This window comes from Ceratotherium simum, chromosome 2 (genome assembly GCF_057802395.1).
Source record: "Ceratotherium simum simum isolate JZ-2026a chromosome 2, ASM5780239v1, whole genome shotgun sequence".
Classification (NCBI taxonomy): Eukaryota; Metazoa; Chordata; class Mammalia; order Perissodactyla; family Rhinocerotidae; genus Ceratotherium; species Ceratotherium simum.
Window position 1 is genome coordinate 44,579,928 of NC_141901.1, and position 22,082 is coordinate 44,602,009.

Sequence of the window (22,082 nt, forward strand, 5' to 3'; positions counted from 1 at the left end):
ATGAGGTCAGAGAGCTAATGGGCCAGATCGTATATGGTCTTGCAGACCATTGTACAGCCTTGTTCTTTGAGTAAAGAAGGAAGTCGTTGCAAAGTTTTGGGTGAAAGAGTGACATGATCTGACTTATGTTTTTAAAAAGATTCTGACTGTTGTATTGTAAATAAACTGTGTAGAGTATTAGGGAGACTTGCAGTAATCCAGAGGAAAGATGGTGTCTTATTTCAGGGTGAAGCATTGGAGGTGGTGGGAATTGGTTGGATTCTGAAAATAGTTTAAGGGTAGAACCTACAGGATTTCCTAGAGTATGAAAGAAAGAAGGTGAGCCAAGAACTGAAGGAACAGAGTTTCCATCAACTGTGATGGGGAAGGCTGTAGGTGAGGCAGGGGGATAGAGATCAGTTTAGTTTGGAGCATGTTCACTTTGATTTGCCCATTAGACAAATAAGGGGAAGATGATGAATAAGCAGTTGGATATTCAAGTCTGGAGTTTAGAAGAAGTTTAGAATGGAGACAGAATTTTGGAAGTCATTGGCATATAAATAGTACTTTAAGCCAGGAGACTGAAGGAGATCATCAAGACTGAGTGTGTATACCGAGAAGAGTTAAGATCCAAAGACTGAGTCCTGGGGGCACTCAAAGAAGTGAGGAGAAAAGAAGAAATCAGCAAAGAAGAGTGTGAAGAAAACTGGTGAAGTAGGTAAGAAAACAAAAATAAAACTGGTGTCCTGGAAGCTAAGTAGAGAAAGTGTAATTAGGAGGAGGGACAACTGATCAAAGGCTGTTTATGGGTCAAATAACAAGATGCATAGTGCATCTTTACATAATCTCTGCCAAACAGACCCTATTCATTCTATTTATATGGTCTCTCCAGTACTGAGAACCTCCACAGAGGGAATGGTCTGGTCCCTACCACAGTTTCCTTTTTCTATGGCTTATCTCCTTTGTGATTTAGAATTCTTTAAATGTCAGCTTAAATACTGCAGCTGTAAAGATTAAGTGTTAGACTCCTCCTGGGGTTGGCATAGTTTTCCAGAGGATCCCATCCTTCCACCACTTTTAGGTAGAGTTGAAGTAAGGAAAAATGAGAGCAGCATCCCTCTTCCCTCAGTATGCAATTAGAGACCATCAGAATTGGAAGTGACCTCAGAGAGCCACTAGAGCTAAACCAAAGCTATTTTTTTTTTTTAAAGGAAGATTAGCCCTGAGCTAACATCTTTTGCCAATCCTCCTTTTTGCTGAGGAAGATCAGCCCTGGGCTAACATCCGTGCCCATCTTCCTCTACTTTATATGGGACAACGCCACAGCATGGCTTTAATAAGCGGAGCATAGGTCTGCACCCAGGATCTGGGCCTGGGAACCCCGGGCCTCTGAAGCAGAGCGCCAGAATTTAACCACCACGCCAGCAGCCAGCCCCTATTTTAAAGATAAAGTAAGCCAAGAGGGAGATAGTGTCTTTTCTGTGTCAGTCCATCTAACATTCATTCCACCGTCAATAAGTATGGGCGTACCTCCCCAGAAAAAAAAAAAGGGAGAAAGGAGAGAGGCAAAAGCTTAATCACGGAGCATTAACTCAGATCTTTCGTCTCCCGCGGGCCCGACATGATTCGGCCGGGGTCCAGTCTGCTGCTTGGCTCAGGCCGGACAAAACCCCGCCGGCTCAGGCGCGCCGCGGACACCCGGTGGGGGCCTTTCCTGCCGCCTGGCGCCGAAGGCCTGCGCCAAGTCTCCCTCTGCGCCCGGGAATATGGCGGCGGCCGTGGGGGCCCCGGGCAGAGCTCTGCTGCGGGCGGGCGCTGAGCGGCTGCTGCGAGGTGGAGTCCGGGACCTACTCCGGCCGTCACTTGAAGGGGGCACCCTCGGCCCGCAGCGCGATTTCAGCTTCTCTTCCATTCGGGTGAGAGCTGGCTCTGAGTTGTGGGGGTCTTTGAACTCTGGTGGGGCTGTTTAAGCCCGAGTATAGTTTCCGGGGGCCCGTTGAGACCTGGTGGGGGGCCCTGGCCTGTGAGTAGCAGGCTCTCCTTGAGGTGCTGGCGGCTGGGGGAGGGGGAGTTCTCCATGGAGACTCGCTCATCCTCGCCCCCCGGCCGCCAGGGCACGGTCATTGTGGAGCGCTGGTGGAAGGTGCCTCTGGCCGGAGAGGGCCGGAAGCCGCGCCTGCACCGGCGGCACCGCGTGTACAAGCTGGTGGAGGACACGAAACACCGGCCCAAAGACAACCTGGAGCTCATCCTCACACAGTCAGTGGAAGGTAAGGTCGGGCAAAGATACTTCGCATTTCAGGCTGGCCCTGTTTGGCACCAGCTTTTTCCTGCGCTTCCGCTTAGCTGTTTGCCGTCCTTGCTCTACTTTGTGGAAATAATCAGCTGTATATTTGAGAAGAGGATGCCATAAAAACTACTGTGATTGTGGCATTGGGTTCCTACATGGAAAATTAGAACGTGAATGCAGTAATATCATTAATAGGGTGTGGGGAGAGAGGCCTGACAGTGTGTGCTACAGATACTGAAATCCTGTGATGGGTCAACACCTCATTTTGTACAGGGAATATTAAGTTTCTAAATCAGGCCCTAAAGAAACTAATTAGAAGTCACTGTAAGTGTTGTTTTTAGTGAATATTAATTACCATTTTTGGGGGGGAGAAAAAGCACTGTGGGAATAAGAGGTGCTTCTTTCTTTGATCATCTCCTCCTATTTAGGGACTCCTAGATAGTTCTGACCCAGTGTCTCTCTTCTCCTTGGCAGAACTTGGAGTTCGGGGTGACCTGGTCTCAGTGAAGAAATCTGTGGGCCGTAATCGACTGCTTCCTCAAGGGCTGGCTGTATACGCATCCCCTGAAAACAAGAAGCTATTTGAAGAGGAGAAATTGGTGAGCTCAGAGGAAGGCAGAGGGACTTGGAGAAATAAAACCTTAAGATTTCCTCCAGCAACTTCCTTCCCTTTGATATGTAATTTAAAAATGAAATAGGGGGCCAGCCCGTGGCTTAGTGGTTAAGTGCGCGCGCTCCGCTACTGGCGGCCCTGGTTCGGATCGGGGCGCGCACTGACGCACTGCTTCTCTGTCCACGCTGAGGCCGCGTCCCACATACAGCAACTAGAAGGATGTGCAACTACGACATACAACCATCTACTGGGGTTTTGGGGGACAAAAAGGAGGAGGATTGGCAATAGATGTTAGCTCAGAGCCGGTCTTCCTCAGCAAAAAGAGGAGGATTGGCACGGATGTTAGCTCAGGGAAAAATGAAATAGGGACTAGAAGGACAGAAATAGTAAGAGCATAGTAAGAGTTTGATATTTATCATGGACTCATTTTTCTTTTATTTTTATTCATCTTTAACTTTCTTTTATAGCTGAGACACGAAGGAAAATTAGAGAAGATCCAGACCAAGGCAGGTGAGGCGGTGAGTAGAAACATAGAAAGTCTTGATTTATTGGTCACCTACAGGAGTCACCTGTCTCTTCCTGAGAGGCTTCTTGATTTCCTTGAATTCTCCTGATTGCAGACACAACAGTAGAGGAAAAAGGAAGCACTGTGGCTGCCAGAACTGGTATTGAGACCTCCTCGGAGATCCTGACCTGTTGAGTGAAGTGCCCTAGCTTATTGAGAAGCCCCAACCTGGGCATCAGGGGACCCATGGAAAGGTGTGAGATGAGGGCTCTGCCTCCAGGGATATTTACAGACAAGTTGGAGAGAACATAGACACATGAGAAAGTGATCCATGAATTTAAGGCAATAGGTTATAAGAATGACATGGATCAAAATTGATTAGGGTGATTGGGGAGAGTTTTTTTTCAGATGGGATTGAATTAGGCCTTGTGGGATTAGGAGGCTTTGGATAGGCCAGGAGGATGGGAAAGGTATTCTTAAGGGAGAAAAAGTATAAGTATTTAGTTAAGTATGTTTTTAAAGCAGACAACTTATATAGTGTAATATTAGGAGACGTATGATTGGAAAGAGAGTTGGGGTAAGATTTACAAAACATCTTGAATTCTCAGCTAATGAATTTATACTTCATTCTTTAAGCAGAGGGGAATCATTAACAGGGTAGAGGTGGGATTGAAGGGAAGTATCTGGTTAAAACAGTCTATGAAAGTTATTTTATTCTGAGGTATACCAGTGGCCCCCATTGATAAGCCTGACTTTGACATGGCCTGTTTCTCCTTGGTTAGGAACAGCCAGGTACAGGTGACATTCTCCTCCAAAATATCACTAAAACATCTTTCCACGATATCAGCCTTGAGACAATAAGAATGTTCTATCTTTCTCATTCATCTTCTCACCTGTCTTGATTGTGAGGCAGAAATTGTGCCCTTTTCTTGAACTCTCAGACCTTGTGCCTCTTGCTAACATGTTTCCTCTCCTTCAATTCCAACTCTAACCTATCCCTTGTTTATAATTGCTCTCAGACAGTGAAATTTTTGAGAAGCTGTCACCTGGAGGTGGGGATGAAGAACAACATCAAATGGGAGCTAAACCCTGAAATAGTTGCCCGCCACTTCTTCAAAAATGTGAGTGTTCCCTAATACCACTATACCCCTGAGAGTAGAAGCTGCCCATGGGAAGGAGGCCCAGGATTGATCCCGATGTTAGGAAAGGGTGCATTGTCCAGCTAGACTTAGGGAAAGTGTTCTTAGTTGATTTGTAGGGGTATGGGAGGGAAATGGCTAAGGACTAAGGATGGTCACATTAGAATTTGAAGACTGATAGGAAAAGATGGTGGTATTATTTATTTTTTCTCTACCTAGGGAAAACCTGGGGAAATGTGAGTCATTGGAGAATTTTTGCTTTTGTGGATTTTGGTCTCAAGCCCTATTCTCTTTGTGAATTGACCTCCGTTTCTGAAAAATTAGGACTGAGTTTCTCTGCCACTATCTATGGAGATCTGTGCCCTCTCATGGGATCAGCCAGTGTAAACTCCCCAATTTTATTCATCCCTGTACAGGAAATTCTAGAACCCTCTTTATGAGGTTGCCTGGAGTGGCAGCCATGTAAACAGCTCCTTTTGACTGTGATTCTTTCCAGCTCGGTGTTGTGGTCGCCCCACACGCATTAAAGTTACCAGAAGAGCCCATCACCCGGTGGGGCGAGTACTGGTGTGAAGTGACAGTGAGTGTTTCATATACTGTCTCCTTTTTCTGACTGGGTGAAAACCTGGGATTGTGTGGTGTTAGCTCTTATCTGCCCAACTGATCTCTGAGGATTCCTATTGTTTTGTGTACAGGTAAATGGGCTTGATACTGTGAGGGTACCTATGTCTGTGGTGAACTTTGAGAGGCCCAAGACCAAAAGATATAAGTACTGGCTAGCCCAGCAAGCTGCCAAGGGAATGGCCCCCAGCAGCTCCCAGACAGTATGAACCTACTCTCCCTCAGAAGCCACACCACAGAATCAGAGGAGCAGTGAAGCAAAGATGGGCCAGCATCCTGATATCACTCCCAGCACTGACCACATATGGATTTTCAGAGAGCATATGGGGACATCGGACTAAACTGCGCGTACAGTTGAATTCTCCATATTTGCCATTTCCATCTTCAACTGTTATCACATGTGGCCTTATTGGGGGCTGTCCTGCGCTCAATAAGTACCAGGTTGTAGATTTGATAAGCTGAATATTAATAGACCAAAACAGTCTAGATCCTATTTAGCCTCTCCCTGCATTGGAATTCACTGGAACAAATGGAAGAGCTAGCCATTGTCTCCAGTACTTGGCTCATTCTCATCATCCAAACTGAACGTTTGTATCTGAAAAGAAATAAAGAGGTTGTACTTTTTTTTTTTTTAAAGAGTGTGAATTAATTAATTTATTTTTTTTCTCCCAAAGCCCCAGTAGACAGTATGTCATAGCGGCACATCCTTCTAGTTGCTGTATGTGGGATGCGGCCTCAGCATGGCCGGAGAAGTGGTGTGTCAGTGCGCGCCCGGGATCCGAACCCGGGCCGCCAGCAGCGGAGCTCGCGCACTTAACCACTAAGCCACGGGGCTGGCCCAAGGTTGTACTCTTTTTTAGGTATTGTTCACTGAGCTTGAGTAGACTGGGGACAGGACCTCCAAGTGGATGTCCTCTTGAACCACTGGGGTTTGGTGCTAAAAAGGAAGGAAGAAGAGAGTACATTTGCAAGCTACATCCTACACTTGCTTTGGGCACATTACTCAACAAGCTGATATGTCTTTGGTCTTAAAACTTATTCTCACTATGGTATATTGATAAAGTTATCAATGTGAATAAGCACAATGGATTCTACTTTGCTAAGAAGATCCGAATAAGGCCTAAGGGTAATTGTTGGAGAAAATGACACTGGGATGAAAGAAGCTTAAAAAGGGAACTTCTGTTTTGTTTATTGAACCAGCTTCTGTTATTTTGAAAAAGAAAATACCTTGGTTTCCAGACCAAGGTTAAGATATGGGGCTATTCATTAGGTAATTATGGAATAAGTGTCTTGATAGGAGATGAGGGAAGTAGGTAGTTCTGTATAACTCCAAGGTCCGTTAGTGGAAAAAAGACCAACTGTTGACAAGTGGATTGTGCCAAAGTCACTCAGATATAATGTGAGGTCATGCAGTTTAGGAAGGGGAAAGATAGGACCATTGACTTGCTATCCTTACCAGAAGCTGAGAGAGATTGGTTTCTAGGATACTATTTGAGCTCATCTACCAATCCAAGCCAGCATCCATACGAGGCCATCCCAACTAATGAGAGGTCTGTCATCAGTATTTGCACGAACTATATCCAAGCTCACACTCACCAGAACTCCATAACTCCAGTCTAGCACTGGTATTGTTTGAAATTTGCCATTTCAATGATCCCCATCACTATAGTCCTTGAAATGGAAGGCTCATTTAACACAGCATCTTTCCACATGACCACCATCAGCATCAGGAAGCTCTGAAATTGAGCATCAGGCACAACATTCCACACAGCTAATCTCAAAAAGTGTTTAAATACTTGTCACAGGGTAAGTTCCTGGCAAAATGGAGTTGGAGATTTGCGTGCAGGAAGTTTATGGGGGGGAGTCTTCTGGATCAACACCTGTTGCGGAGTGAAGGAAGCAGGATTGGGTAGAGGGGGAAGTTGAACAGATGCAGTCTCAACGAAGGCCTCAGTCAGTCCCACAGGGAGCTCAAGCTAGGATGACTGTGCAGAAATGTGTACCATATTGAGGCAAGTGGCCAGATTTATATACCCCTACATTGACCAGGAATGGGGCATGACCTTGGTTGAAGTGACTGACTTCAGGCAAAGGCAGGTTCCAGGGGGGAACTCCGATGAGACCTGTCAGCATTCTCAGCAGCTTGGGAAATGAGTGCTTCAGTCTTGAAGGGAGGAATCTGGGCTGCACACTACAGTCTCCACTACAGTCCACCTCTTTTTACTGTTCAGATCCATTTGCTTCATAAGTTCTAGAATGATCCCTTCAGGATTCTGATGGGTCTCTTTTCGTGGAAAAACTTAAAAGAGGAAGGTCTGGGACAGATCACAGCCCCTGCTGCTGTAGCTTGTCTTAAGTCTGCATCTGGTACTTATCTCCCTCTTCTACTGTCCATTCTAGATTCCTACCCATACCCCCTCAATTTTGTACTTCTACTGATCCAAATGGGTTACCCGATAGAGTACCTGGTCATCATGCCCTTCTCAGGCCATGACTGCACTTGTCCATTTATCATCAAAATTGGGCAAGGGAGGAGCAAGAGATACCGAAATGGATGATCTAGGCGCCAAATATTTTCTTCCCTGTTCCCATCATGTAACATCAGCTGTATCTCCTGATGGTTAGGGTCAGTTACTCCTGCCGGGATAGTGACTCCTTTCCTTACTTCCTTGTCTCTTGGTAGTGATCTCAAGAAATCTGGTGGCAGCCATAGCTTAGAGTTTAATGAGACTCTTGGTGTGTCCTCTGGTGGAAATATTCCCCTTCTGGGAAGCAGGACTTCTAAATCCTCAGAGCCCAGAGTGACCCAGTTGGGTCACTAGGAGTGATGGTAATGGGGGGCTGTTATTATATCCACCCCTTGTTTCCCAGACACATATATTTTACTTGGGGACACAGCAGTATAGGATGGCTATTGATCCCTGGTATATACTGCACCCTGGAGCTCTTTACAGGGTATCATCTCCAAACTGGTGCCTCAGCTATGCCATCAAAAGACTGTTCCATTTTTCTATCAGGTGGGCTGCTTTTGGGTAGTATGGTCCATGATTAGACCAGTGGATCCCACGGTCATGTACCCAGTGCTGTACCTCCTTGCTATAATGTGGTCCGATGCAATGTTATGCAAGATGTCATGCCAATGCATCAAATATTCTGTAAGCCCTTGGATAGTGGTGCTGACTTAAGGTTCTGCAGGCAGGAACAAACCCATACCCATAATATACATCAATTCCAGTCAAGATGGAACATTGCCCCTTCCAGGGTGGTAAGGATTCAATGTAGTCAGTTTACTACCAAGTGGCTGGATGTTTTCCTTGAGGAATGGTGACATATCGGGGGTTAGTGTTGGCCGGTTACTGGCAAATTGGGCACAGCAGCTGTAGCTAGATAAGCCTTGGTGAGTCCACGATGTTGTGCCCATGCATAGCCTCCCCCATGGCTCCTCCATTCATATGCCCATTTTGCCATCGTTGGGGTGCCAATAACAGAGACTAGCTAATGCCAACTGGCTAAGTCCTTCAGTCTCTTGGTTGGTTGGTGCCTTTTTTGTGGTGGATGTTCTCTGGTGGGCATTAAGATGCACTACAAAAATCATATTTTGTACCATTCTCAGGTAAACTACACGCCTTTTCCTCAGACATCCTGGAAGGTCTTCAGCCTTCCAGTTTTTCTTTTTCCAGGCTTCTCATCAACCAGCCAAGCCATTCACCATTGTCCCTGAGTCTGTTTGTTTTTTTTTTAACTGAGGTCATATTGGTTTATAATATTATGTAATTTCAGGTGTACATTATTGTATATCAGTTTCTGTATAGACTGCATCCTGCTCACCACCATACATATGTGCTCTTTACCTCTTTCACCCCCCTTCCCACTCCCTTCCCCTCTGGTAACCAGTGATCTGTTCTCTTTATTTCTTTTATTTCTTTTTTTTATCCTATCTCCTTGAAGGCAGGAACCACATCTTTATTACACTTTGAATCCATAGTACAATGCGTGCCCAAGTAAACCCACAGTTAGTGTCTCTTGAACTGAACTGTCTCTCTTCTGCATCACTAGTAGTCCATTTCCTTTCTTTTATCTTCAGTTATTTTATTGAGGTCATATTGGTTTATAACATTGTGTAATTTCAAGTGTACATTATTATATATCAGTTTCTGTATAAACTGCATCGTGCTCACCACCAACAGTCTAATTTTTATTCGTCACCATACATATGTGCCCCTTTACCCCATTCGCCCACCCCACCCCCTTTCCCTCTGGTAACCCCTAATCTGTTCTCTTTATCCATGAGTTTATCTTCCACATATGAGTGAAATAATACAGTGTTTGTCTTTCTCTGTCTGGCTTATTTCCCTTAACATAATACCCTCAAAGTCCATCCATGTTGTTGCAAATGGGATAATTTTATCATTTTTATGGCTGAATAGTATTCCATTGTACATGTATACCACATCTTCTTTATCCATTCATCAGTTGATGAGCACTTGGGTTACTTCCACATCTTGGCTATTGTGAATAATGTTGCAATGGACATAGAGGTGCATAGATCTCTTTGTATTGTTGATTTTGTGTTCTTTAGACAAATACCCAGTAGTGGGATGGCTGGATCATATGGCATTTCTGTTTTTAATTTTTTGAGAAATTGCCATACTGTTTTCCATGGTAGCTGCACCAGTTTGCATTCCCACCAGCAGTGTATGAGGGTTCACTTTTCTCCACATCCTTTCCAACACTTATTATTTCTCTTGTTAATTATAGCCATTCTGATGGGTGTGAGGTGATATCTCATTGTAGTTTTGATTTGCATTTCCCTAATAATTAGTGACGTTGATCATATTTTCATGTGCCTGTTGCCCATCTGTATATCTTCTTTGGAAAAATGTCTGTTCATATCTTCTGCCCATTTTTTGATCAGGTTCTTTGTCTTTTTGTTGTTGAGTTGTATGCATTCTTTATATATCTTGGAAATTAATCCCTTGTCGGATATGTGATTTGCAAATACTTTCTCCCAGTTGGTGGGTTGTCTTTTCGTTTTCTTCATGGTTTCCCTTGCCTTGCAGAAGCTTTTTAGTCTGATGTAGTTCCGTTTATTTTTTCTTTTGTTTCCCTTGCTTGAGTGAGCTTATATACTTTCTTCAGACAGTGCACTGCCTGAAGCTATGCCCATTGGGAAAATTTCCCCTCACTGCTGTCTTTCAGGGCCACCTCTAAGTGGGGCCATAGTCCATTTTCAGCTTAGTTCCACGTACTGAGACAACCCATACATTAACCTAGCCCAGCCTTTTTCCTCTTTTATCATCTGGTCATGAGGGACTCCCCTATGTGGAGATAGATGTGAACTGAAGGAGAAGCACCAGTTTGGTCACCTGCTTAAGCAGCTTAGTTTTGCCTGCCAGCCTTGCTTGTGCCCACATCTGTATGTTTCACTTTCATCTTATGAAGGATTGCCGATGGGCCCATCCGACCTTATGACTTGTGAGTCTGACAGAACCCATGTCATAATAGGAATTTCTGGCTACATGATCACCTGATGTCCCATGGGCAAGCTCTTTGTCTCAATTAGGACTGAGCAGCATGACAGGAGCTATCTTTTGAAAGGTGTATAATACTCTGTCAGGTGGCATGGCCTTGCCCTAGAACTGCAGGGTTCTATGTGTGACTTCCTATTGAGGCTTGCCATAAACAGCATGTAGCTTCTTTCCTATCACACCTTTTAATAAAATAGGATATCTTGGGGACCAAGCAGCAAGGCCATTTGTACCACACTCTGGACCTGCTGCAGAGCCTTTTGCTTCCCTGTGTCCCACTCAAAGTTGGCAACCTTTTGTGTCACCTGATATATGTGTCAGAGCAGTATTCTCAAGTGTGGAATGTGCTATCTGTAGACCCCAAAGAGGTTTGCCAAGCATTGTGCTCCGTTCTTAGTGGTGAGAGGTATGAGATGTAAAATTTCTCTTTTACTTTGAAGGGAATGTCCTAGCCTGGTCCAGACCATTGGACCTCTAAAGACTTCACTGAATATTTGCAGGGTTTATATACTACCATTTGAAGAATGTTTATCCTGTCAAGGCCTCCAATGTACTTGCCATTTCTTGCTCATTCTGTGCAATTATCATGATGTCATCAATATAGTAATGTGATATTCTATGAATGTCCAGATGGTCGAGGTCTCTTCAGATTATATTATGACAGAGGGTGGGAGAGTTTACGTGATCCAGGCAAGACTGTAAATGTATATTATTGCTCATCTCAGAAGTGAAAGCAAACTTTTTATGATCCTTCTTTCTTACAGAGATGGAAAAGAATATATTGCTCACATTAATGGCCACCTACCAGGTACCTGATGCTGTGTTAATCTGCTCTAGCAAAGATACCACGTTTGGCACAGCAGGTACAGCTGAAATTACTTGTTCATTGAGATTGCCATAATCCACTGTCATTCTCCAGGAACTGGTTTTAGCAGGGACCAGAATGGTGAATTAAATGGCATTATGATGGGGACCACCATCCCTGCATCCTTTAGGTCTTCGAAAGGAGCACTAATGTTATATTTTTTATTTATTATCTTGGCCTGAGATGATAGAGGCAGTTTCAGGAGCTTCGTGTAGGCCTTGCTCACTATGATAGCTCTTAAACTACTATGGTTAATGTAGTTCTGCCAACTATCAAATGTGTCCATTTCAATTAGCCATGAAGGACCAGTGAAATGATCTCTAGGTGGATCTGTGAACCCAGTAGATCCACTGAGAGCCAGACCTGAGCCTGGAATACATTTGTCACCTAGCCCCCATACACTGCCATTCTAACAGCAGGCTGTGATGACACTTTAGATCCTTGGATATCAATGTCAAACAGGATCCTGTATCCCTGTATCCAACGGTTCTTGAAATGGTTCTTTCTCCAATGTATATTCTGCAAATAAATGGTCATAAGTACCTATGGGATAGGACTGGGGGAATTAGTACCTTATATACTTGTCATGGTATTTCAGGGTCCTTTCTCCTAGGGACCTAGGCTCTTTCATCAATTGTGTCCAGCTAAAAAACTGACTCAGGAAGACTTCACTTCTACCCATGAAGTAATCACAGCTACAGAAATTGCCCTCCTACTATAAACAGCTATAAAACCAGACAAAATTCTAAAAGAAATGTTTATAGATATTGGAAAGCCAATAGTGCAGAACTTTGTTAACTGAGAAAAGGGAAACAAATGAGGTGAGGCCTATGAGTGCCTCAGTTTACTGCAGTAGTTTCCTGTACTGTAGGGAGCAGTGCAGAGGGGGGAACCCAAATAGAGTCAGCAGTCTTACTGAGTCAAGAAGACAGATTAGAGTTGGTGGATGATAAATTGGCTAGAAATTGAGAAGCAGAACACTGGAGATGAGGGAAGGACACAGAGAGAGCTTTGAAGATCTGCAGAGGGTGTTACGAGAGGTTCAGGGAATTCGATCAAAGACATAAAAGAAACTTTCCACTCCAAACAAATGGACCGAAGGTATATTTTATTATATAGAGGATAGTAAAGGCGATAGTCTGCAAACAGATCTGAATAGGTCAGATATTAAGAGGGAAAAACATCAGCTCGACTGGAAAGGGAAACCATCCACATCGACTGAAATAGCAGCAGATTCGAATAGATCATATAATGAGAGGGAAAAACATCAGATCTATTGGAAAGGGACAACATCCACATCAACTGAAGGGAAATGACACAAATCAACTGGAAAGAGAAACACCAGCTTGACCGGAAAGAGAACACATCAGATCAGTTACTTACAACATCCACACCCCACTGCTGGGGAGAGTCCCTTCAATTGACACGGCTGGGCGGGAATCCGATCATCAGAGGTCCTGGGCTGGGTGTCGCCTCCACAGGTGAGACTCTCACCAGGCCTCAATCTCCAGCAGTTTATATAGCATCGGTAGTTTCCAGAGTAAACAGTTACAGAGTTTACAGAGCAAGCATTCAGCGTTCCCATGCACAAATGGTTATCAGTGGCATACGTGCACTGAGCCTCCTGGCTATCATCCCAGCCCGGCAGTTGTGTACGTGCATTGTTTTCCCTGGTCATCATCCCAGCCCTGCACAGATGGCCAGTCTGCCCCAGGCTGTGATGCCCAAAGGACCTTGAGATGTTACAAATTGCAACTATCTCCATGGGAGAAAGGCCAGTTCCCACCACACAGAAAGCACCTTTATATTTCTTTGTGTGCTGGTGGCTGTAGGTCAATGGAATGGCCAAACATGGCTGCACTCATGTCAAGACAGAGGGGTCCCCTCAAATCTTTGACTGAAACTGATCTGAGCATGCATAGGGGGGAATTCCATGAGGCTAGAGGATAAAATCACCAGAAAGCAGTAGGCCAAACAATTCCCAGAGTTCACACAAGATTGGGAATGTTTTGTTTGTGTTCCTGACAGGCAGTGTACGTAGATCTTATAATACATGGAGCATCAAGTGGAGTCCTCAAAAGGACTCAGTAGTGGACATTAGAATAAAGGCTACTCTGGACCAACCCATGCAAAGCTTGAAAGCAAGCCTTGAAAGGATCAAACTGATGCCAAGTATACCAGAACCAAGTCCAACACCCAGTAAAGAAATGCAACAAAATCTAGCACTGAACAACATAAAATTCCCAATGTCTGATATCCAATCAAATATTACCATTCAGAAGAGACAGAAAAATGTTACCCAAAACCAAGAAAAACAGCCCCAGAAATGACAGCAATGGTGGAATTAGTAGACAGGACATTAAAACAGCTATAAATATGTTTCATACACTTAAGAATGTAAAGGAAACAAAAATATAATAAGAGAAATGGAATATAAGGAAGATCCAAATGGAACTTCTAGAGATGAAAAATACAATATATGAAATGAAAAATACACTGATGGAATTTCTGCTTCTAGGAAGATGGAGTAGATGTATTTTTACCATTCCTGGTACAACTATAAACCCTGGAAATTATATATAAAACAAACATAACACTTTGAAAGGTAGAAAGAAGAAAGCAGACTGGTTAGGAACCTTGGGATCCAAGGAACAACACTGTGGTGAGTCTCTTGGGTTTTCTTTTTGTGCCATTTAACCCAGACTTGGAGCTGAATAAACCAGCAACCTGGAAATGCCAATGGTGCACAGACCCCCCCACTCCCCCCGAAAAAACAAAATCCTAACAAACACCTGCTCCTGCTAACCAGAGGAAAGGGGCAGCCTAGCAAGACAGAAAACTTTTAGACAATGACTGCTCTATTCTAGCCAAACACCACAAACAACACTGTGGCCCTACCCTCACCCATGCCCAGCCTTAGTGGGGAGCCTACACTTACACTGTTGCAAGATTATAACAAGTCACCTTAACACCCCTGCCAGGGTCATGTCACAGAAGGCCAGGTAGGGAACCATGACGTTCATCCCCACCAGCCAGTAATGAGCCCTCCTCCCCCTCCATTGTCAGTAAGGCCCATGGTGTCAGTGGGGAAACTGGACATCTATTCCCACCTGGCAGAAATGAGGCACCCTTCTGCCTTCCCACAAGGTAGTATCAAAGGAGACCTAGTGGAGAGTCAGGACTTTCACCATTACCCAGCAGTAATGAGGCCACGTCTAGCATAGTATCAGTGGAGACCACATGGGGAGCTGGAACTCACACCCCTACCCAGCAGTCAAGAGGAGGTCCACTTACCCAGCAGTCAAGAGGAGGTCCACTTCCCTTGGGTGTCAGTGGAGGTGAAGTGGGAAATCTGAAATTCTACTTCCACCTGACAGCAATGAAGTCCCACCTCCCCCTCCCATGCCAAGCAGTGTCAGAGAAAGTTAATTAAAACAAATGTTATGTTAAGCTTCAGAGTCTCATAACATAGTACAAAAATAAAAAACTCTTATCATACCAAGAACCAGGAAGATCTCAAACTGAATGAAAAAAGACAATTCATAGATGCCAATACTGAGATGACAGAGATATTAGAATTATCTGACAAAGATTTTAAAGCAGACATGTTAAAAATGCTTCACTAAGCAATTATGAACATGCTTGAGACAAATGAAAAAAATAGCTTCAGGAAAGATATAGAAAATCTCAAAGAAATAGAAAATATAAAGAAGAACCAAATGGAAATACTATATTAGAACTGTAAAATACAATAATTGAAATGAAAAGTTCAGTGGATGGGCTCAACAGCAGAATGAAGACGACAGAAGAAAGAATCAGTGAGCTGAAAGATAGAACAATAGAAATTACCCAATCTGAATAACACAGAGAAAATAGACTGAAAAAAATGAATGGAACCTGTGAGACTATAACAAAAGATCTAAGATTCCTGTCACTGGAGTTCCAGAAGGAGAGGAGAAAGAAGGCAGGGCTGAAAAAGTACACCAAAGAATAATGGCTGAGGGCCGGCCCCGTGGCATAGCAGTTAAGTGCGTGTACTCTGCTGCTGGCGGCCTGGGTTCAGATACCGGGTGTGCACCAACGCACCGCTTGTCAGGCCGTGCTATGGCAGCATCCCACATAAAGTGTAGGAAGATCAGCACGGATGTTAGCTCAGGGCCAATCTTCCTCAGCAAAAAAAAAAAGAGGAGGATTGGCATGGATGTTAGCTCAGGACTGATCTTCCTCACAAAAAAAAAAAGAAGAAGAAGAATGGCTGAAAACTTCCCAAATTTCTTAAGAGACATAAACATACTGATTCCAGAGACTAAGCAAACCCTAAACAAGATAAACCCAAAGAAATCCATGCCAAGACACATCATAATTAAACTTCTGAAATCTAAAGACTAAAGGGGCCGGCCCAGTGGCATAGAGGTTAAGTGCTCGCTCCGCTGCGGCGGCCCGGGGTTCAGGTTCTGGGCGCGCACCGACACACCACTTGTCAAGCCATGCTGTGGCTGCGTCCCATATAAAGTTGAGGAAGATGGGCATGGATGTTAGCCCAGGGCCAGTCTTCCTCAGCAAAAAGAGGAGGATTGGCGACAGATGTTAGCCCAGGGCTGATCTTCCTCATAAATAAATAAATAAAGACTAAAGACAAAATCTTGAAAGCAGCTAGAGAAAAATCACACCTGTAAAGGAAAAAAAAATTCAAATGACAGCAGATTTCTCATCAGAAACCATGGAGGCAGGAAGGAAACGGTACACTATTTTTCAAGTGCTGGAAGAAAACTATCAACCCAGAAAAAATATCCTTCAGGAATAAAGGGGAAGTAAGACACTCTCAGACAAAGGAAAACTAAGAGTTTGTCACCAGTAAATTTACTCTAAAATAATGGTCAAAGGAAGTTCTCTAAACACAAAGGAAAAAAAAAAGAAAGAAAGAAATCTTGGAACATCAAGAAGGAAGAAAAAATATGGTTACTAAAAAATATGAGTAAAATTAATAGGCCTTCCTTCTCTTGAGTTTTCTAAATTATGTTTCACAGTTGAAGAAAAATTATAACATTGTCTGATTTGATTCTAAGGGTATGTAGAGGAAATATTTAAAGCAATTATATTATAAATGAGAAAGGGAACAGAAGTAAAGAGAGGCAGGGTTTCCATACTTCACTCAAACTGGTAAATGATGATATCAGTAGGCTATGATAGGCTATGTATATATAATGTGATACCTAGAGCGGCCAAAATAAAAAGCCATACAAAGAGATACACTCAAAAACACTACACATAAATCCAAATTTATATTCTAAAAAGTGTTCAAGTAATCCTCAGGAAGGCAGGAAAAAGAAAACAGAGAAACAAAGAATAAAATGGCAGGCTTAATCCTTAACCTACCAGTAAGTACATTAAATGTAAATGGTATAAGCACACTAATTAAAGACAGAGATTGGCAATGTGGACTAAAAAACATGACCCAACTATATACTGTCTACAGGAAACTCACTTTAAATATAATGAAATAGGCAGGTTGAAAGTTAAAGGATGGGTAAAGTTATACCATACAAACATTAACTACAGCAAAGCAGGAGTGGCTATATTAATATCAGATAAAGTAAACTTCAGAGCAAAGAGAATTACCAGAGACCAAGAAGATCATTATATGATAATAAATGGATCAATCCACCAAGAAAACAACAATCCTAAATGTATATGCATCAAACAAAAGAGGTGAAAAACATGTGAAGCAAAAAGAACTGAACTAAAAAGAGAAATAGACAAATCCACGATTATATTTGGAGACTTCAATACCCCTCTCTCAACGATTGATAGAACAACTACACAGAAAATCAGCAAGGATACAGAAGAACTCAATAACACCATCAACCAACAGGACCTAATAACATTTATAGAATACTCCACGCAACAACAGAGAAATACACTTTTTTTTAATACTGCCACAGAACATATACCAAGATAGACCATATCCTGGACCATAAAACAAATATCAATGAATATTAAAGCATTAAATCCTACAGAATGTGTTCTCTGACCACCATGGAATCAAACTGAAAATCAATAATAGAAACATGAGAGGAATATCTCCAAATACTTAGAAACTAAACAACACACTTCTAAATACTCCATGGGTCAAGGAGAAAGTCTCAAGGGAAAATTTTTAAAAATACATTGAACTGAATAAAAATGAAAACATAACATATCAAAATTTGTGGCACACAGCTAAAGCAGTGCTAAGGGAAAATTATAGTAGTAAATGCATGCATTAGAAAAGAGGAAAAGTCTAAAGTCCCACCTCAAGAACCTAGAAAAAGAAAAGCAAACTAAACCCAAAGCAAGCCTGAGCAAGAAAATAAAAATAAGAAAAAGAACAGAAACAATAAACTTTAATAAAGAAAAGCAGTAGAGAAAATCAATGAAACAAAGAGCTGGTTCTTTTAAAGAAATCAATAAAATTGACAAAACACCAGCAAGACTGACTAAAAAAAGACACAAATTACAACTATAAGGAATGAAACACAGCATATGAATAGAGACCTTACAAATATCAAAAAGATGATACAATGAACTCTATACATATAAATTTGACAACTTAGACAAAACTGACCAAATCCTTAAAAAGCACAAACTACCACAACTAACCCAATATGAAATAGATGATTTGAATAGCCCTATAACAGTTAAGAAAATTGAATTCATGATGTAAAACTCCCCTCTCTTCCTCCCCCAAAATATTCTCTAGGCCCAGATGATTTCTCTGGAGAATTCTACCAAATGTTTAAAGAAGAACTAACACCAATTCTACATAATCTCTTCTGCAAAATAGAAGAGGGAATACTTCTTAATTCATTTTATGAAGCTAGTTTTACCCTGAAAAAAAAAAAACAGACAACAGTACAAAAAAAGATAAGTACAGACCGTTATTTCTCAGGAATATAAATGTAAAAGTCTTTAACAAAGTATCAACAAATAGATTTTAGCAATGTATAAAAAGATCTATACACCATGCCCTAGTGGGGTTCATTCCAGGGATGCAAGTCTGGTTCAGTATTCAAAACTCAATCCATCTAATCCACCATATTAACACTCTAAAGAAGAAAATCACATGATCATATCAATTGATTCAGAAAAATCATTTGACAAAATTCAACACCCATTCATGATTTTTTTAAAAAACATCAGAGAAATAGGAATACAGGGATGCTTCTTTTTTTTTTTTTTTTCCGTGAGGAAGATCAGCCCTGAGCTAACATCCATGCCAATCCTCCTCTTTTTGCTGAGGAAGACTGGCCCTGAGCTAACATCCATGCCCATCTTCCTCCACTTTATGTGGGACACCACCACAGCATGGCCTGACAAGTGGTGCATCAGTGTGTGCCCAGGATCTGAACCCGGGCTGCCAGCAGTGGCACACGCACACTTAACCACTGTGCCATGGGGCCGGCCCCCATGGGGACACTTCTTCAACTTGACGAGCACCTACAAAAAGCCTACAGTTAATACTATACTTAATGATGAAAGTCTGAGTGCTTTTCTCCTAAGATCAGGAACAAGGCAAGTATGTCTGCTGTCACCCCTCTTTATTCAACATAGTGCCAGCAGTTCTAGACAGTGCAATCAGGCAAGAAAGGAAAGTAAAAGCCATATGGATCAGAAAATAAAAAACTGTCCCCATTTGCTGATGATGTGATTGTCTGTATAGAAAATCTCAAGGAATCTACAAAGAAACGTCTAGAAATAAATTAATACACACACACCCCATGTGGACACCAAAATTAAAAATACAACACTGTTTATAATTGCTCAAAAAATGCTTAAGTATAAATCTAACAATAAATACAGAGGATGAAAAAACAAGCTACTGAGAAACAATATTTGCAAACCATATATCTAACATATATCTAAATAAAAATAACTCTCAGCCCACAAACAATCCAATTACAAAAAGGGGCAAAAGATATGAACATATATTTTACCAAAAAGGATATATAGAGGGAAAATAAGCATATGAAAAGATGTTCAACATAATTAGCCATCAGAGAAATGCAAATGAAAACCACAATGAAATATTACTATACACTTATCAGAATGGCTAAAATAAAAAATTGTGACAACACCAAATACTGGTGAGGATGCAGAGAAACTGGTCATACATTCCTGGTAGGAATGCAAAATGGGGTAGCCACTTTGGAAAAGAGTTTGGCAATTCCTTACAAAGTTAAACATACACTTATTTAATGCAGCAGTCCCATTCCCAGATATTTACTCAAGAGAAATGGAAAGTTACTAATGCTAGGGGCCAGCCCAGTGGCGTAGTAGTTAAGTTCAGTCCACTCTGGCAGCCTGGGTTCACGGGTTCAGATCCCGGGTGTGGACCTACAGCACTCATCGGCCATGCTGTGGCAGTGAGCCACATGCAAAATAGTGGAAGATTGGCCACAGATGTTAGCCCAGGGCGAATCTTCCTCAAGGAAAAAGAGGAAGATTGTTGACAGATGTTAGCTCAGGGTGAATCTTCCTCAGGAAAAAAAAATAGTTTATTAGATTAAAAAATAAAGTTACTAATGCTACATTAATGTTCATAGGAGCTTTATTTCCCCAAATGGAAACAAGCCAAATGGCCATCAATTATTGCATAGATAAACAATGGAATACTACTCAGCAAGATAAAGGAACAAACTAATGATACACACAACATTGATAAATCTAAAAATATGCTACATAAAAGAAGTTGGACACAAAAGACTACACACTGTATGATTCCATTTATATGAAATTCTTAAAAAGGCAAAACTCTAGTGACAAAATACCAATGATGGCTAGGAGCCAGAGCTTTGGATGGGGATTGACTGAAAAGGGGCATGAGCTGTTATGGGCTGGTAAATGTTTAACAACCAGCTTTCAGTGGGAAGGGAGCCCTGATTTGTAGCATTTGCCAATTTCTATGGTGTAAATACTCCTTCCTTTGCCAATTTCACATTACCAATGTCACTGAACATTGAGTAGGGAAGAGATGCTAGCTAACAGTTGGATTTCACTAGGTGGTATAAGTTGGCTCCAGCATACCTCTGGGCCAAGGGAATGTGAGATGATGAAAAAGTTACCTATCTTGTGGTGATGGTTAAACAACTGTATATATTTGAAAAACTTATTAAAGTGTGCATTTTAAATTGGTAAATTTTAATGTAAATAAATTATACCTCAATAAAGATTTATTTTTTAAATTGGGCTCAATAAAGATTTATTTTTTAAAGCAGGCTTACGTGTAGAAACAGTAAGGAATTGTAACTTTTTATCAGGATGACTGCCCTCAGCCTTCTGATCATCCATCCTTGATTTCTTTTTATTGTATAGATTGAGCAATATTCTTGTTGAGTGCCATCTATCTTGTTCCCAAGAAAGCCGTGTTCTATTAATGATCTCCAGAGCTCTCTGCCAGTCAGCCCCTGGCTGCCTCTCCAACCTTTCTGCTCAGTACAATAATTCAGCCACTTTGATTCCAGTGGTTAGGCACCCACCACCTGCCCGTTTCAGCATCCTGTCGTCCTCATTGCTATCAGTGAGCCCACTTCTGTGACAGTTCAGCCCTGGCCTACCAAGCAAGGCCATCCCTGAACTCAATGAAACTGGTGCTCGTCTCACCAGTACTTTTATCACTTCAGTAAATAGACTATCCTTTGGGCTCTCTGATGGAACATAATCATTTGGTGAATTTTCTGGCTTCACTTAACATATTCACTCTAACATGCCCACTTTTTTGAGCCTTTTGATTCCTTCCTTCACCATATCATGGCAGTTCTGGCATTTCTACTTCACTTAATGTGGGCTGTGGCTTTCTCCAAGTTTCCAAGAGCCATCCTATTAGAATGTCAGCAACATCTCTTGGGGTCCTTGTCATAACATTAAGTCCTGTATCATGGGAAGGTGCTCTCATATCCATATACTCTCCCTTATCAAACTTTATGTGCCACCCTCCTTGATCCAACACCCTCAGAATCCAGCCCCACATATCTCCTCCAGTACATGCTGGCCAGGCCCTCGAGTGCCTCCAGGGCATAGCCTCCCCTTAGTGGGGCTCTTAGCCGAGTTCTGATGCACTTAATTCTAGTTACTGGTCTGGAGGCCAGGAGAGGAGATTGGGCAGATCTTGAAGGGAGTGTGCATTGTCTTGCAAGGCAGAGGCCTCTGCATCAGCTTTAAGCAAGAAAGGAGTGATAGGCCTTAACAGGAAGAAGTGGGCACTTATGCAGGCCCAAGGGATCGCAGGAGAATTTGGGGATTCAAGATTTTTTAAAGCACCAACCCAGGTGCCTCATCCTCATCCCATGTCTCAAAGTCTCACTCCTTCCCAATAGACCTGCCAGAGTTAAGAATTCAAACTTCTCTTAACTCTGCTACTCTTATAATTAAATTCTGGACCTTATTCTCAGCTTTTTGGGTCTTCTAGATGCAGCAGATAAAAGTCTCTTTAAAGTTGCCAAGGAAAGCCTCAGGCTTTAGTTAGCCTTTAGTTAGTCATTAATCACCCTCAGCCTTTCCTTGTCT

General features: G+C 42.3%; 1 protein-coding gene across 1 annotated transcript; it reads left to right on the forward strand.

Moving 5' to 3' along the window:
* The first annotated feature begins 1,721 nt into the window (after window positions 1-1,721).
* Window positions 1,722-5,783, forward strand: MRPL9 (mitochondrial ribosomal protein L9). Its single transcript, XM_004436025.3, has 7 exons — window positions 1,722-1,895; window positions 2,093-2,249; window positions 2,744-2,868; window positions 3,350-3,400; window positions 4,407-4,508; window positions 5,023-5,106; window positions 5,222-5,783. The coding sequence occupies exons 1-7, from the start codon at window positions 1,746-1,748 to the stop codon at window positions 5,354-5,356; spliced, it is 804 nt and encodes a 267-aa protein (XP_004436082.1). The 5' UTR covers window positions 1,722-1,745; the 3' UTR covers window positions 5,357-5,783.
* The last annotated feature ends 16,299 nt before the right edge of the window (window positions 5,784-22,082 follow it).